Source organism: Dreissena polymorpha, chromosome 3 (assembly GCF_020536995.1).
Source record: "Dreissena polymorpha isolate Duluth1 chromosome 3, UMN_Dpol_1.0, whole genome shotgun sequence".
NCBI lineage: Eukaryota > Metazoa > Mollusca > Bivalvia > Myida > Dreissenidae > Dreissena > Dreissena polymorpha.
The window spans coordinates 119,573,039-119,591,653 of NC_068357.1; the positions used below are offsets into that span (position 1 = coordinate 119,573,039).

The window sequence follows — 18,615 nt, forward strand, 5'->3', positions numbered from 1 at the left end:
AGTCTATTGTATCAAATGTTGTAGTATATTTTCAGTCACACAAAGTATTTTTCAGCATAGCTGTCTAATCCAGCTTTAAATCTTAGCTGACCTTTGTAAGCTAGGTAACAATCAACTTGAATATAAAATTCCAGAGTACTTTTAACCCTTTGCATGCTGGGAAATTTGTCGTCTGCTAAAATGTCGTCTGCTGAATTTCTCAAAATAGCATTTTTTTATATTTTTTTCAAAGAATACTATCAGAATAGCAAACAGTTTGGATCCTGATGAGACGCCACGTTCTGTGGCGTCTCATCTGGATCCAACCTGTTTGCAAAGGCCTTCAAAATTCGGTTCCAGCACTGAAAGAGTTAAGTAGTACCTGAGCCAACAAGGACCAATCAAGAGCAAGTTCTCTGTCCACGGAGCAAATCTTTTTCTACTTTTTGTTTTGTGAAATTATTCATACTGTTGATGTCTTTTTGGATTTTCAAATTATTTTAAGGGAGGAATACCAAAACCAACAACAACAAAAAAATAATTAGGTCGTACTATGTATAAGTACGAACTTCCCATATAGTACTTACAGCAATACCAAGAAGTAACATCTTGTATCGAAATCAGTTTCCTGAAAATAAGATAGCTGTGATCTATAGATAGCTTGTGAATGGGAGAGATGGGGAAATGAACAGTTATTATCTCATGAAGCCAATTAACAATAGCTTGTTATGAGCTAACAGGAGGATAAATTGGGTAATCACTTGGCAGAAATGTAATGGGGAGAATACCTCCAATTTGGAGAAATAGGCAAATTATCATTCTGGTAGAAATGGCTTATTATCATTCTGTTAATAAATGGGAGCTTCTCTGTTTGCTGTGTAACCTAATTAGACAACCCTGTTAGAGACCGGTTGGAATGGTAATAATGCTATTAGTCACGTGTAACTTGCATTTTTTCCTCAGAATCATTCATCATTCTCATCAAAGGTACAGTTACCCAATTGTCACTGGTAATGGGTGTTGGTTGGGTATGATATGGTTGCACAAAAAACAACATATAACTAACTAAAAATGGTCTATATTGTTTCAACTTGATTTCCCTTTTAAAAGTATAATTTAAGTTGCTAGAACTATTAACCCATTTATGCCTAGCGTCTAGCAAAAAAGACCTTGGCAAACAGCGTAGACCCAGATGAGACGCCACATGATGGCATCATCATGCGGCGTCTCATCAGGGTCTGCCCTGTTTGCTTAAAGGAATTTCTCTAAGAAATATTCTAAATATAGAAATAAATATACTAGACATCCCTAATTTTGGAAATAAATTGATCCAATTTAGAAGGATGGGAGAGTCCACTAGGCATAAATGGGTTAAACAAGCTTAATAATATCATGGTTGATACTGTGTCTGCTCAACAATCTGAAGGTTTCCACACATTGGAAAGATCTTCTCTATGTAAACCACCCTCGAAGAAAAAGGAAATTAAGGCATTTGCATAAGGTGTCATCCCAGATCAGCCTGTGCAGTCTGCAAAGGCAAATCAGGGACAACACTTTCCGCCATAACTGGCTTATTAAAGAAGATACTTAATTCCAGGGCTTTTTTTCCTTCTTTGCGATTGGCCGTGGACGGACATTTCACAATTTTGACACGGCCAATTCACAAACCTGACATGGCCGTGAATATTTACAAAAACGGCCGTTTTAAATCGTGAAAAACGGACTTTTTGTGCTCAAAACTGTCAAAAACGGCCATTTCGGAACAGAAATATAAGTTTCATAACCTCGTTTTTAATTCCGAATTCGCGAAAAACTGTCGACTCGCGTGACCGATGTTTGTTTGTTTTAATCGATTTTAAAGTGTTGTGTAACCGGTGAAACCGGCGTAAATAGTAAAAGCTCTGCCCAGCAACGTCACTATAAAAAATGGCGACGCCGAACGCTCTCTACTACACGAAGAAAATAAAAAAAAAACGCAAATAATCCCGATTTATTTAAATTTGGGATAACAGTAAAGAAACAAAAGCTTTCTACAGAAGGGTAAGATTTGAAACATGCACATTGATAACATTATAAGGAAAGTCATTTGATAAAAGTGAAAGTATCTGCCGCGGCTTATGTATTGATCATGATGGAAGCTAGTCAAAACGGCCCCTAGTCAAAACGTCCCCTAGTATTGATGACCGAGACTTGTTATTCGTATCTGTTTACGATTGGAAATCTTGGTTAAAGTACATGTAATAATGTGGTTTTTTCATATATATTTTTTTCATTTAAATGCATATTCATGACACATATTCATGATTCAAAATTTGTATGTAGTCTATTTATGCTTTGTGAAAAAATGTGAAAAATAAAATAACTTGTTTACATTTCTTACAAAAGTACTGTTTTTCAATGTATACCTAATGTTTCAGATCAAATGACAACCTCCCAGGGAGATCATCATACACTGGCGAGGGTCAGGCTCACAGAACATGAAAATTATCATGAAGAAGGAATTTTCCTCTTCAGATTTTGAGAGAATTATTGACATTTTCAAGAGTAAAAAGAACAGAGTTCTAAAGCTGTAAAGTCCAGAACATGTCTGAGTTATGTGCCCTTGAAATGTTCTATGTTTATAAATGTTATTCTTGTGGTAAAGAATTGTTGGGACCAGGTATTTTAGTTGCATTTGGTACATGAATGTTTTGCAAATCAGATATATGTATATGTGTTGTTATTGTATCAAATACAGTATTCATAGAAGGAAAATATGCCTTTATTGCATTACTTAAGGAAATGAAATTTATGATAATATTCAAGTGTTTAACATGCTTTAACTATACTAATGCATTGAACTTTGAATTTCACAATTTTAAGAAGTTTGCGACTCGTTTTTTCACAATTTTAAAAAGTTTGCGACTCAATTTTTTACAATTTGACATGTTCGCGACTCATTTTTTCACAAAGTGAGGGGCCAGGGCCGCTTCACAAAGTCAGGAAAAAAAGCCCTGATCACGTTCAGGTATTTAAAGACCCTTAAAGAACCCTTTTTCAGTGTGCGAAATACTGCCACTCTACAGGGGTGACAACTGTTACCAGCTGTATTCACTGACTGCTCCACAATCTATAACTAAGTTTTTATTTTGTAATTTTTTTTTTCCCAGCAGTTTATTGTGTCTGCTTCATAAAAAAAATCCAATAACTGATGCAAATTACAGCTTTACAATTTACTGTGACAGAAAAAGGGCTGCTAAAAGCATGTAAATTGGTAAGAACTTCTGAAAATTGTATCAGTTGGCAACTACATGTAGTAATGCCTATTTTAAAGGGACCTTTTCACAGATTTAGACATGTATTGAAGTTTTTCATTAAATGTTTTATTTTGATAAATGTAAACATTGGATCTAAAATGGTCCAGTAACAAACAAGAATACAATTAAAGAAGAAAACCCTCAACTGGGCTTGAACCACTGACAACTTACCTAAAAGTATATTGCTTAGACCACTCGGCCAATTACAATGAGTGATGTATTTTATACTTTATATAAGCAATCCTTGTAGTATCACACAATATAACGACAACAACAGAACTCTTTAAATTATTCAATTATTTTGCATGGCAACATTTTATCATTTTCATTTTTTAAATCGTCAAAAGATGCATATAATAGATATTTTAGAGCATGATGACTGTTCAGTTTTTGTTTTTCCTCACAAATATCATAACTACAAGGAAACTGTGCAAATCTGAAGCATTGTTTTTATTTTATCAATTTAACAAAATGTTGAAAGGCTCCTTTAAAGAGAATGTAAATTTCAATAGTGCATGAAGGCAACATATAGTTAAAGTGTGGGATGTACTGCGTAATATTAGTATTAACATTATTAAACCAAGTAGTCTTCAATGAAATATTTAACAAAATAGTATTTAACATAATTAAAAGCTAATTATTCTAAATAAATGCATCAGTTTATTAAAACAATGTTTGTGGTCAGGGTATCTGTTATTTAAGTTGTTCGCGCAATTGGTAACAATTCCTCTTTAAATTGATTTGTTTACTTCTTTTTAAACAGTACGTGTTTCCTTATTCCTCATCATTGACAAGAACTTTGTATTATTACCGCTTAGTGCAGTTTGTATTAACAAATATGTTCTCCGTATCTTCACTTTTTCAAGGTGCACTGGTAAGGTACTCACAAATTTAATTACTTCAGCACCATGTTCTGATTTTCGCGTAGGCAAGCGATTCAATTTTGAAGCGAACATCTAAGTGTGTTTAGTCTTAAACCGTTCAACTAAAGGAATTTATATTAACTTCGTGATGCTTCAGATAACATTTTGCCTAAGCTGTCATGTGTATTCATGGATAGGCAGGTTTTGTTTCATGTACGTGGTTTGCTCGCTTATTTTGAAATATTCCAATTGCTTGTTCAGATCTCTATCATGTGAAGCTTTGAAATAAATCTTCCTGTTTTGGTGTTTGTTAAATCACGATAACGATACATAATTTCTCTGCAATTGTATTGTGTTTATTAGTTTTTAAGACAAAAACTACTCTTTATGGGTGTTTACTGAATGACTTGCCATAATGTTTGTAATGTCTGATTTGAATAAGAGATATAAAAAAATACCATAAGAATTAGCATTTGAGTTGATTATGTTAATGATACACTACCAAAATAACAAACTCTTGGTCAAAACTGGGACTCTGTTAATGAAGACTTGTAGAATATCTTACAAATCTATTTTAAAAAAACGCTGTTTGATAAGTCGAGCTCATTCACTCTAAAGATGGATACATATTTGTCTTGAGCACTAACCGTTTTATCCATTCCGTAAAGTAATAACAATTCATTTATGTTCCCAATCCCAAAAAGTATACTTTTTTCCCAAAATGTGGCAAAAAATTCCCAATTTCCCAAAAAATATACCGGTATAAAAAAAAAATAATAATAAAAAAAAAATTGAAAGAAGTGTCATATGCGTATTTTATCTCAATTTTTATTCAATTACATCTAACAAAGAATAATATGATTTTGTTCTTTTAATTTGAATAATTATAAAGAGTTATATCAAATTTAGTATTTCCCTAATCAGTGGACTTTTCATATGAAAAAAAGGCTAATGAATTAATTTTCCCAAATTCATGAAAATGCCGATAAAATTCCCAATTCCAAAGCCATTGGCTATCTTCCCAAAAAGTGGAGAAAAAACCCTGATAGTAGTGCTGCGACAATATACCGGTATATCGGTATATATCGCAATACGCAATCCACATATTGTATTGTGATACAATTTTCATCATACCGGTACGAAAATTCTGCAAAAATTCATCCACATTTCGTCCAGAAAACCCATCCGAAATAATGATAACAAGGTAAACAAAACAGCGTTTAGTTAAAATAAATTGTACGTAAAAATAGCATTCTAAAAAGTCTAATATACGGAGTAGCGTTGTTACATGGGAGTCCGCAAGATCTGCTTTTGCATGTCATACTGTTAAATTTAACCCTTCCTGTGCTGAATTGTTTTATGAGGTTATATATCCCATTGCTGACTTGTTTAGGCCTGATTATGCTAAATGTACCTACTTCACTTGCATTACATGTTACATTGGTTTTAACGGTCCAATTAATACACAATTTTCCATGTGAACTGGTCACACATTTTGTTTGACGATAATCATACAGTATACACATTTGATTGATCGGTTGCCATGGTTACCATAGAAACAAAGATAAAAACCAGGTTTTTTGTGTTTAAATCATCTTTATAACACTTTAAATTGTCAGTTTCAATCTTTTTTCTAACGGGAAATCTACATATACATCCACATATCATTTGTACTTTTGTTAAGTTCGGATATTGATAATACATATTAAAGAAAATTCATAATAAAGAAGACATAGTGAACAGATTCTACACCAAAAAAGGTCTGATTATGCTAAATGTACCTTCTTCACTTGCATTACATGTTAAATTGGTTTTAACTGTCCAATTAATACACAATTTTCCATGTGAACTGGTCACACATTTTGTTTGACGATAATCATACCGTATACACATTTGATTGATCGGTTGCCATGGTTACCATAGAAACAAAGATAAAAACCAGTTTTTTTGTGTTTAAATCATCTTTATAACACTTTAAATTGTCAGTTTCAATCTTTTTTCTAACGGGAAATCTACATATACACCACATATCATTTGTACTTTTGTTAAGTTCGGATATTGATAAACACATATTAAAGAAATTTCATAATAATGAAGACATAGTAAACAGATTCTACACCAAAAAAGGCCTGATTATGCTAAATGTACATACTTCACTTGCATTACATGTTACATTGGTTTTAACGGTCCAATTAATACACAATTTTCCATGTGAACTGGTCACACATTTTGTTTGACGATAATCATACCGTATACACATTTGATTGATCGGTTGCCATGGTTACCATAGAAACAAAGATAAAAACCAAGTTTTTTGTGTTTAAATCATCTTTATAACACTTTAAATTGTCAGTTTCAATCTTTTTTCTAACGGGAAATCTACATATACATCCACATATCATTTGTACTTTTGTTAAGTTCGGATATTGATAATACATATTAAAGAAAATTCATAATAAAGAAGACATAGAGAACAGATTCTACACCAAAAAAGGTCTGATTATGCTAAATGTACCTTCTTCACTTGCATTACATGTTAAATTGGTTTTAACTGTCCAATTAATACACAATTTGCCATGTGAACTGGTCACACATTTTGTTTGACGATAATCATACCATATACACATTTGATTGATCGGTTGCCATGATTACCATAGAAACAACAATAAAAACCAGGTTTTTTGTGTTTAAATCATCTTTTTAACACTTCATATGGTCAGTTTCAAACTGATTTCTAACAGGACATCTATATATACATCCACATAGCATTCATAATTATGTTAAGTTCGGATATTGATAATACATATTAAAGACATGTCATAATATAGGAGACATAGTGAACAGATTTTACACCAAAAAAAGGCCTGATAATGCTAAATTGACCTACTTCACTTGCATTACATGTTACATTGGTTTTAACTGTCCAATTAATACACACTTTGCCATGTTAACTGGTCACACATTTTGTTTGACAATAATCATACCGTATACACATTTGATTGATCTGTAGCCATGGTTACACAATGGTTACCATAGAAACAACGATAAAAAACAGGTTTTTTGTGTTTAAAAAATCATTATAACACTTCCCATGGTCAGTTTCAATCTTATTTCTAACAGGACATCTAAACATACATCCACATGTCATTAGCACTTTTGTTAAGTTCCGATTTTGATAATACATATTAAAGAAATTTCATAATATAGAAGACAGAGTGAACAGATTCTACACCAAAAATGTACAAAGAACAATATACAAACAGTAACTTTATAACTTAACTTTCTTTTCTGAAATAAACCCTGGTCTGTACTTCAAATGCAGTTTTAAAGTCTTTATTCAAATTTGAGCATATCAATAATGTTATGAAAAACACAATAAGTTATTCCCATATCAAACGGATCATGTTCTATTTTTACATATACATTAAATTAAAATGTGGATTTTATAATACATTTTAGTAGACACTTAAGTTTTTTTACAACAATATAAACTTACATTTCATAAAACACTGTTAAATTTAACAATATTAGAAATAATCTTGCAAAATTAAATAATATCATAAAACTGTGATAGTGTAATAGCACATTGTTATTACTAATTGAATTTAATTCCCCTTATCAAATCATAATAAGTGGGTGTTTCTTATATATATATATAATATAAATATATGCATATAAATATATATATGAGTTGCGTTCTGAGAAAACTGGGCTTAAAGCATGTGCTTAAAGTGTCATCCCAGATCAGCGTGTCCACTCCGCACAGGCTAATCAGGCACGACACTTTCCGCCTAGAACTGATTTTCGGTAAGGAGGGACTTCCTTGAAACTAAAAATATCATAAAAAGGGAAAGTGTCGTCCCTGATTAGCCTGTGCACAGGGATGACACTTTACACACATGCATTAAGCCCAGTTTTCTCAGAACACCATCATGTATATTATAAATATATATATATTTATATGCATATATTTATATAAAATCTAATTTCAAGCAACAAGGCTTAATACATTATAAAATGAAGTCTGAAGGGGCAGCCTGGTTATACTTACCTGCTATTATATCAACATAATTTCATTTGCTATTGCATAATGAAAGGACACCAAATAATTAATCATGAAAAATAAAACATACAATTGTAATGGCAACATTTTACTTCCAACACACACTTTGGGAGCTTTGTAATTATCTATAATATTACTAACATTTAGCTTTTTTAAAGTTAAATAGCACTTGTTTGTGCAGTAAAAATGTATCCATGTTTCAAATAAACACATCTACTAAAAACTACAATGTAAAAGTATGACGATCATAGTACTACTTCAATAATATCATTTGCATGAGACTCATCTATAGTTAATAGCATTATTTGCAATACAAATACATATCATACAAGTCAATACATTAACTTTTAGTACATTTATTTATAAAATATACTTTTCAAGGTTTATTCACAGACAGGGAGATGCTTTGATGCATCAGTGAGCTACTCTTCAGCTTGTAACCTTTTATAGGCCAGTATGTAATCCTGCATGGTGTGGTAAAGCTCAAAACAAGGGACTATACACAGTGACACATCACACTGTCTACATTTAAATGAAGTTTCGTGACCTGGTCTTCGTTTTTTGGGAAGGCCCTGACTGGCAAGCATCTGTGCAACTGCAGGATTGCACACAACACATTGCAGAGACTTTGACTTTCCGTCATTGGGGATCTTGGAAGGGAAATGTCTGGCTGTTAGTCTTTCCAGAAACTGTGTCTTAGGACGTCCTGATACAGGGGTGACCAAAGCGTCAAGGGGATGAGACTCAATAAGTTGTGATACAAGTTTTTTACGGAAAGACGAATGTGACATTGGGTGGATAGAGTTATGCTTGTATGCTATGTAAGAATTAAGAACAGTGAGACTCAAAACATGAAAGAAAACCTTTTTCCACCATTTCATTGTTCTAATGTTCGACCTGGAATTTGAAACCATCTGATCAGCTCTGTCAACACCACCCATAAATTTGTCATAAGCTATGACCATCTTGGGCTTGCTAATCAATTCTTGTGTAACTGGATTTTTCTTTCCTGTATACATTTTTTCTGACGTCAATGTGGTGGAAAGCAAAAAGACTGGTTTTGAATCAAGGTATTTTGTAATTGACAGTTGACCAGTGTGTTGTGAAAACGTGTCACCTCTGTTAGGCAAGTGTTTTTCTCTAATAGAGGCTGGTATTCCTTTTCGGTTTGATCTTACAGTACCCAATGCACCAACTCCAAGCTCCCATAGGTCAACAAATAGACGTGGCGATGAATAATAATTATCACAATACATAATATGACCTTTTCCAAAATAACCTTTTAAGAGGTGCATGCATAAGTCATAAGTACGGCCGTGACCTGTCTCAAGAATGTTTTGGCGAAATGTTTTACCTGTATACAGATGAAACTTAAGACAATAACCAGTTGATGCATCACAAAGCATATAAGCCTGCAGACCATATTTGACGGGTTTGTTTTTGTGGTAAACCTTGAAATGCAAGTTGCCTCGCCAAGGTACCTTTCCTTCATCAATAGACAATTCTTGGTTTGGACCGAATAGCAAAGGATACCTGGCAAGGACAGTTGAATACACAGTACCCAATTTAAACAATGGATTATATCCAGGCTGCCCCCGAGACACATACAATTCATTATTGGCCAAATGTAAGCAGCTGATTAAATTTAAAAATCTGTCCCTATTCATGATGGATGGGAAGAATGGGGTTTCACACACTGGATCCCTTGACCAGTAATCGGTGATGTTGGACTGGTTGACGATTCCCATGGCCATTATTATGGCTATGAACCTCATGATCTCGGGACCTGTGGTAGGTTTCCATGTTTTAAACCTAAATAAATATTTCAATTTTTATTTAGAACATAATCCAACACGTGCATTATTTATTGTACTATTTGACTCCTTTTCTCTCGAATAGTATGAAATACATATCTCGTGTAACTTAACTTCATTTAAACTCTGGATTTTAATTACGACAAGTCATATGTGTTATTTTACTGTTAAATAAAATAACGCATTCGACTTGTCATCATTTTTTAAAGCATCAACTGAATCCAAAAGTATTTCCGATAGTGTGTTTGTCATGCGTAATTTTATCTTCCATAGGAATAAAATAACTCGCTGCGACAGGATTACGCTAAATCGTAAATCGTGTGTTGGTTCAGATTGGTTAGCATTCAATACAAATATTATTAAAAAATAGTTTGTTTTTAACAAATTTTGAGAAAGGGATGTTTATCAAATATTTCAAATAGTCCTTTTTGATTAAAATCATATTTTCAATTCACATTCTTAATAATGTCATCAGACTTCAACATTTGGTTAGCTTACCTTGAATAAGGTGGCAATGGCTATTTCGCAGCTATTAGCTGATCCGCGTAGCGGTTCGTCTCAACAGCTATCTCGTTGCATTCAACATCGCCAATCAACTTGCTGCAAAAGTACAAAAATATGCTCAAGTTTTTTTAACATTGTTTGATGGGAATTGCTGCGAATTCATTTAGTATTGTAAGGCACTTTATCAGTTTTGTTACATATTGACATTCTAATAATTATATCCAAACAAATACTTTAAAAGCGACCCAAGAGGTTCGATCCCCACTGAGGAAGTGTTCTTTAGATCTCCAACAAAGACATCAAGTTTCATGAAAAAGTATGAAGAACTTTTTAAGTTATCACAGGATCCAGATAAGTGTGACAGACAGAATCACAGAAGACACACAGAGTGCAACACATAAGTCACCTCCGGTTTCGCCGGTAAATAGGATCAAACTAAAAAATAAACTAAATATATAAATATGGCGTGATGCATTTAAAATTCGGTCAATATATACTTAAAATAATCCATGGGCGTTTGATTCGACGTCCATTTCCACCAACAAGCCTTTTCGTCCTGAAAAGTTGAGAATTTCCTTTTGGCCGTCGCCATCTATCCAGTTCTCAAACGGATCTTCTTCCTCCTCCTCTTCCTAAAAATGCATAAAAAACATACCTAAATATGCATAGAAAACATACCTAAATATTGTCGCAAAATTAGAACTTCGATGGTAGTAACTCGAAGTCTAGTCTTGCACAAATATCCTGACTAGAATTTTATAATTCAGTCAAGTTAATACGCTGCCACCAGTCCATAAAGTGGACAAACTCTCTTTTAACTCATTTAACTAGCAGAGCTAGTAGAAATTAAGTAAAGTCATTCGTTTCTACTACTACATTTATTTACATTATATACACTATTTATTTTCACATTTCCAACTAAAGTCAAGCATTTGATATTTATGATATATACATCTCTCCTAGCAATTAATTCCAAAACCCCCCCTTTTGAATATAACATCAGGTTTATATAGTAAACCCCCTACCTGAAATCTTAGGTTAACCTAATAAACAGTTTAGGTCATGTACCTAAAATTTAAGGTGTACCTGAAATTCAGTTATGTAGGTCATGTACCTTAAATTTAAGGTGTACCTGAAATTCAGTTATGTAGGTCATGTACCTTAAATTTAAGGTTAACCTAAAAATCCACTAAATCATGAACCTGACCATTCAATACACACTAGTGCCAGATTCCCATTGATAAGCAATTATCCCTTATTGATAAGCAATTATCCAGAACTGACCTGGTAATGAGAGTTGTAGGTGTACCTGAGTTTACATAATATATTGTAATCTACCTGAAGAACTATCACCTTAGATACATGCACATGTTTTATGTAGTAAAATATTGTATTAATGAATAATACCTCAAAAAGTGAAAATAATCATTATTGCTATAAAAACAATTTAGATGCAAAAAGTAAAAGAATCACTAATAAAGTAGCCAATGTATGATCTTTTTAAAAACTGCAACAATATGCATAGAAAACATACATAAATATGCATTAAAAAAAACTAAATATGCATAAAAAACATAACTACATATGCATAAAAAAAACAACATAAATAACATTTTGTTTTTCCACAGAGTTAAGACACACATGCTTAAAGTTGTAATGTGAAATAAGAAAAAAAACTAGCATGCATTTAATATTTTCATGTTTACAATGTTATACATGATACAAACAACAAGAGCTGTCACCATAGGATGACTCATGCCCCCTATAAACGCTTGATAGAAGTTATGAGCTTTTTTCGAAGCCTAACAAAGTTTTCGAAACCTAAACACGGACACTAAGTTCAAGGTCAAGGTCACAGGGGTCAAAATTTGTGTGCGTATGGAAAGGCCTTGTCCATATACACATGCATACCAAATATGAAGGTTATATCTCAAGAGCATAGAAGTTATGAGCATTTTTCAAAACCTAAACGCAAATTTTGAAACCTAAACACGGACACTAAGTTCAAGGTCAAGGTCGCAGGGGTCAAAATTTGTGTGCGTATGGAAAGGCCTTGTCCATATACACATGCATACCAAATATGAAGTTTATATCTCAAGAGCATAGAAGTTACGAGCATTTTTCAAAACCTAAACGCAGATTTCGAAACCTTAACGCTGAAACTAAGTTCAAGGTCAAGGTCACAGGGGTAAAAAAAAATTGTGCATATGGAAACACCTTGTCTATATACACATGCATACCAAATATGAAGGTTATATCTCAAGGGACATAGAAGTTATGAGCATTTTTCAAAACCTAAACGCAAAGTGTGATGGAAAGACGGACAGGCAGACGGATGGACAGACGGACAGTCCGATCACTATATGCCCCCTTTTCTTCGAAAGGGTGCATAAAAATATATAGATAACTCAAATAAAAAATAAAGTCAATATGTACAAATCATTGTTTTTGACTCATATGAGTACTGTTTAACACATTACAACTCACCCTTTCCACAATGTCCTCTTCCTCAAACCCTTCAAAATCGGAATCTGAAAACTCAGAGTCTTGGTCTGCAAAATGCTCTTGAAAAAAGTCTAAATAATCTGCCATTGTTAAAAATTTTAAGTTCAAAAATGTTTTGGGTTTATAGAAAATCTATGTCTTCATTTTATTATGATATTTTAATACCTACTTTTAGCAAATTTCAATGAATATGACAGTATACGGTTTGGACTGACAACAACAACGATGTCAACAGACGACAAATTTTTCACTTAGATCACTTCCGGATTTATCAACTGAGCAACAATTATATTCATTAAAATTTAAGTATAGTCAACTATTCATATAAAATTAACGTTTCTACAATCATTTATATTTTAAAATAACATTAAAACAAATTTTTAAAGTTCAATGCAAAACGAAAGTAGAATGCACAAATTTACATAATGACCTACTTTTTCACCTACCTTTTGCAGAAGAAGATTTCGTCATAATCCATCTGATTACATAGTAAATAAAATAAATCCATTAAAAGCACAAGAAATAGTATGCTTTTACCTCGTTAATTTTAGATGTCATTGCTACAAAAGTATTTTCCAAGCACAAATGTGCTGACAATTGTAACTTCATCTATTGCGGCCGCCATTTTGACAGGAAGTAATCTCGTTTTATTTTAACAAAAGCTATTTATTTTCAAAGACAAGGTGATCAACTATCACCAAAATTAAATAGAAAAACTATTTATATTTTAAATTATATAATACATATAGCATGACATTCTAATTTATTAATTAATTTAAAGATTAAGCAATCCACTTCCAGTTGTTGTTTTTGTTCGAAATGGCGGAAAAATTGTTACATATAAACCACAACAAACGATTTATTTTGTTGCAAGAAATATACAAATAACAATTACAAGGATATTAAAAGATATTGGAGAAAAGACTTAGGAAATGGATTATGTTTAAGAATGTTGATGACAACATTGGATTATCTAGGAGGAGTTTTCTGCCTCAAAGGCATAATACAACCAGGAATAGTACAACCAGGAATATTTTCACTCTGTATTCACACCATTCATGATACTATTCACAGGTTTAGACTGAAACACAATGATATAGATATCAATCAGATTCACATTCACACAATTATTTTAACGTTTAACCCTTAATATCAGTGACATTAATTTATACTATCAAAAAGAGTTTTCATTACATAAAAGTAATAATACTAGAACAAATGTTCAAAAAGCTTGGTACGTAACGTCACGTGTACGAAAACATCATCAAAACTGTAAAAATGACTTATACTGAATAAATATATGAAAGTGCTAATTTAGAATAACTGGCTTGGGGTATACAATAATTATACGTACACTGTTGTGGTATACAGCTTGTACAAACAGTATTATACGCCTGAAAAGGCTGCGAGACCACGCCGTTGAAGAACGGAAGCCAAACGATAAACTAAAGTTATGCCGAATCGAATTGACTCAACAAACAAGGTTACACGCCACTAAACTTAATGCGATAAACCTCACACTCCCCGCCTGTTATTTCTCAAAATAACACTTTCATGAATGAATATTCTGCATTCTTACATACACAATTATCAGTTTAAGAACATAGTACATACATACACTCTAGACTTACAAAAAATACAGCATTACACATGTAATCTTATGTTATATCCTAACAATTTAAATGCTAACATCTTATATGGATATACCTTATCCAGTAGTTCAATACACCTCAATATAACCATACTGTCAGTAAATGTTACACTTTTTCATAACTTGATGCTTAACTGGAGCCTGCACTAACAAGCAGCACCAACTCAACAACTGGTCTAGTATAAAAGACCTTCTGTTTGTCTTTAGCAACACAGACCCCCACTTTGCGGACACAACCATCTTGACTTGAAAATGTTCTCGTTACTCTGGCCATAGGCCAAAAGTTTCGAGCAACTTCTGCATCTCGTAGAAGTACGACATCGCCCACCCTAAGAGGGTCATGATCTTCATGCCATATCCTACGACCTTGCAAGGACTGGAGATATTCTTTTCTTCAACGGACCCAAAACTGATTAGCAAGATACTGCACTTGCTGCCATTGACTTCTGTACAAATCTTTAACATCCATGTTACCAAGTGACACTTGATCACACTCCAACTTTTGAGTGAGAAGAGCGGAAGGGCTTAACACATCAGGGACCTCAGGGTCATTTGAGACTGGCACTATAGGGCGCGAATTGATGATAGCTGACACTTCAGCCATCAAGGTCACAAGTACATCATGAGACAAGCTCTTCACTCCAAGTAACATTGCTTCTAAGATCCGACGTGCAACACCTATCATCCGTTCCCAGACCCCTCCCATATGTGAACTATGAGGGCTGTTGAATACCCAGACTGAACCAGACTTCTTAAGATATCCCTTTACACTTTCATCCTCTACATTAATGGCTGTAACTTGAATGTTATCAATGGCCCCAACAAAGTTAGTGCCACGATCCGAGCGATACATTTTGACCTTGCCTCGGACCGAAACAAACCTACGGAGAGCATTTGTAAAGGCTGAAGAAGATAAATCCTCTAAAACCTCAATATGGACAGCCCTTAAAACCAAACACGTGAACAGAACAGCCCATCTCTTGGAAGCTGCATGTCCACCCCTGGTCCGCCTAGCTACCACCTCCCAAGGGCCAAAAACATCAACACCTACATAGCTAAAGGGTGATGCTTCCTCTACCCTATCCTCAGGTAAGTCAGACATTTTCTGACATTCAAAACGTCCTCTTAGTCGTCTACATACTACACATTTCTGAATGACTGATGACACGAGACGTTTACCCCCAGTGATCCAAAGTCCTGCAGATCTGACTGCACCTTCAGTAAATGTTCTACCTTGGTGATGAACCAAATTATGGTGATGTTCTACCAAAAGTCTAGACAGGGCATGTTTACCAGGTAGGACTATTGGGTTTTTCTCTAGCAAAGGTAACTTGCTTCTACTCAGACGACCACCAACATGCAATAATCCATCAGAACCAAGCTTTGGATCTAGAGACAAAATGGTACTATCTCTAGGTAGGGCCTTACCAACTGAGAGACATTCAACCTCTTTACTGTAAAATTCAAGTTGGACATCACGGTACAATGACAGTTTGACCTCATTCCTTAACTGCACATCCTTAGCTGCAGGACAAAGGTGCCAACCTTTACAAGGCAGGTTCTTGTGGTAAGAAACTGCTATGTGTCTGAGAGTCGACAGGGCTCTAACTAACTTATCAAAGGTAGAGAACTTACTAACTTTTCTAGCAAGCGACTGCCCTACAACAACTTTGGTTGACCTGACTACCACTTCAGGACGAATTTCCTTATCGCAATCTGGTTCCATAAGAGGATAATGCTCAGGATTTGACAGACATTCCTCTAGAAGGAAATTTGGTCCTACTAACCATGAACTCTGCTTTAGCTGTTCAACACTGGCTCCTCTACTCCCTATGTCTGCTGGGTTTAACTCGGTGGGAACATGGTTCCATTGATTTGGACTGCTAACATGCAAAATCTTTAGAACACGATTACTGACATACTGATAGAATCGTCTTGTTTTGTTACATATGTAGCCGAGCACTACCCTACTATCTGTGTAAAACACTACCTTGGTTAAACTGACGGCAAGCTGCTCCGACACACATTGGTACAATTGACAGGCTAACACTGCTGCACACAGCTCTAACCTAGGGACACTGTGACCATGCTCTGGGGCCAATTTACTTTTGCCCAACACGAAACCTATTTGTCTATCCCCGTTTGAGGCATTCCCTAGTACATACACCACTGCCGAAATTGCACTAACTGAAGCATCTGCAAACACATGCAACTCAAGTCCAGACATCTCACTTATTGAGCCCTCAAAGTAACTCCTACGAATGTCAAGAGACGTAACCTTAGCTACTTTACTAATCCAGTTTTCCCATTTCCTAGCAATGTCCTGGGGAATAGTTTCATCCCAATCTACCTTAGTAGATACTAATTCTCGAAGGATCAATCTTCCTTCAAGCACTACGGGGGCTAGAAATCCTAGCGGATCGAACAAACTGTTAATTGTTGACAGAATACCTCTCTTTGTGACAGCTTGAGCTGACATGTCTACTTTGAACATGAAACGATCATTTTCTATGCTCCACACAATTCCTAAGCTACGCTGAATTGGTAATTCACCACAATCAAGGTCTACATCTTTTAAACCTTTAGCTAGGTCATCATTGGGAAACTGTTTCAGAACTTCTGGACTATTTGAAGCGATCTTGTGCAAACGCAACTTACTAGCACTCAAATATTTTTGAGTTCTTTGAACTAGATCAACTGCTTTCTCTACTGTTGGCTGCGATGACAACCCATCATCGACATAGAAGTCTCTGTTAACAAACGATTTGACCTCACTATCAGACTCCTCAACAGACTTCCTAAGACAGTACGTGGCAATTGCTGGTGACGGACTGTTTCCGAACACATGCTTACACATACGGTATTCAACTAACTCTTTTGATGGATCATTGTCCAGGAACCAAAAGAATCGAATCAGATTTCTATGACTCTCTTCTACACTGAATGAATAGAACATCTGCTCTATATCAGCTACAATAGCTATCTTATCTTTCCTAAACCTGAGCAGGACCCCAAGCAAACTATTTGTAAAGTCTGGGCCTTGTAAAAGCACAGAATTGAGAGAAGTACCCTCAAACTTGGCCGACGAGTCAAATACAACCCTAACTTGACTGGGTTTCTTTGGGTGATACACCCCAAATATTGGCAAATACCAACATTCTTCATTTGGACCTAAATCAGGGGCTAACTCAGCATGTTTGTTCTTAAACAACTTATCCATGAACTCAAAAAAGTGAGTTTTCTTACCAGGATCCTTCTCTAGACCTTTGAGAAGAGATTCTGTCCTTCTTACAGCCTGAGTCTTGTTATTGGGTAACCGAGGTCGGTCTGAACGTAAAGGCAAAGGCGCAACCCAACTACCATCAGAATTCTTATGGACTTTCTCATCCATGCAACTAAGAAACTCTCGATCATCAATCGATAGGGAAACCTTGTCATCTGAAGGGGTTCGAATGAACAACGGATCTTTCACGGACAAAACATGATCACAACAAGGCTGAAACAATGAGGTTCTGCCATCATCAAGTACATATGTCTTGTTTACATTTACAACAGTTGGTACATGCATTTGACCTAGACATAATTCACCAACAACTACCCATCCCAAACCTAAGCGCTGAGCAAAAGGTGCACCCGGAGGGCCAAGCACTTGATCGAACACATGGTGTGCTTCTATTACATCTCGACCTAACAACAACAATACATCAGTCTGAGCATCAAAATCTGGCAAATAATCAGCAATGTTTTTCAAATGATCATGACATCTAGCATTGTCTGGTGTGCAAATCTCATTTTTAGCTCATCTATTTTTTGAAAAAAAATTATGAGCTATTGTCATCACCTTGGCGTCGGCGTTGGCGTTGGCGTTGGCGTCGGCGTCCGGTTAAGTTTTGCGTTTAGGTCCACTTTTCTCAGAAAGTATCAATGCTATTGCATTCAA

The 18,615-nt window shown here is 34.7% G+C and overlaps 2 protein-coding genes across 5 annotated transcripts in view; one reads left to right on the plus strand and one right to left on the minus strand.

Annotated features, from left to right (window-relative positions):
* Nucleotides 1-18,615, plus strand: part of LOC127871207 (uncharacterized) — a 617,936-nt gene that overhangs the window by 338,553 nt on the left and 260,768 nt on the right. The gene's annotated exons all lie outside the window — the stretch shown is intronic.
* LOC127871208 (piggyBac transposable element-derived protein 4-like) lies at nt 8,054-13,359 on the minus strand. Its single transcript, XM_052413953.1, has 4 exons — nt 13,007-13,359; nt 11,017-11,151; nt 10,514-10,615; nt 8,054-10,013 (listed from the first exon to the last, which is right to left on the minus strand). The coding sequence occupies exon 4, from the start codon at nt 9,974-9,976 to the stop codon at nt 8,624-8,626; it is 1,353 nt and encodes a 450-aa protein (XP_052269913.1). The 5' UTR covers nt 9,977-10,013; nt 10,514-10,615; nt 11,017-11,151; nt 13,007-13,359; the 3' UTR covers nt 8,054-8,623.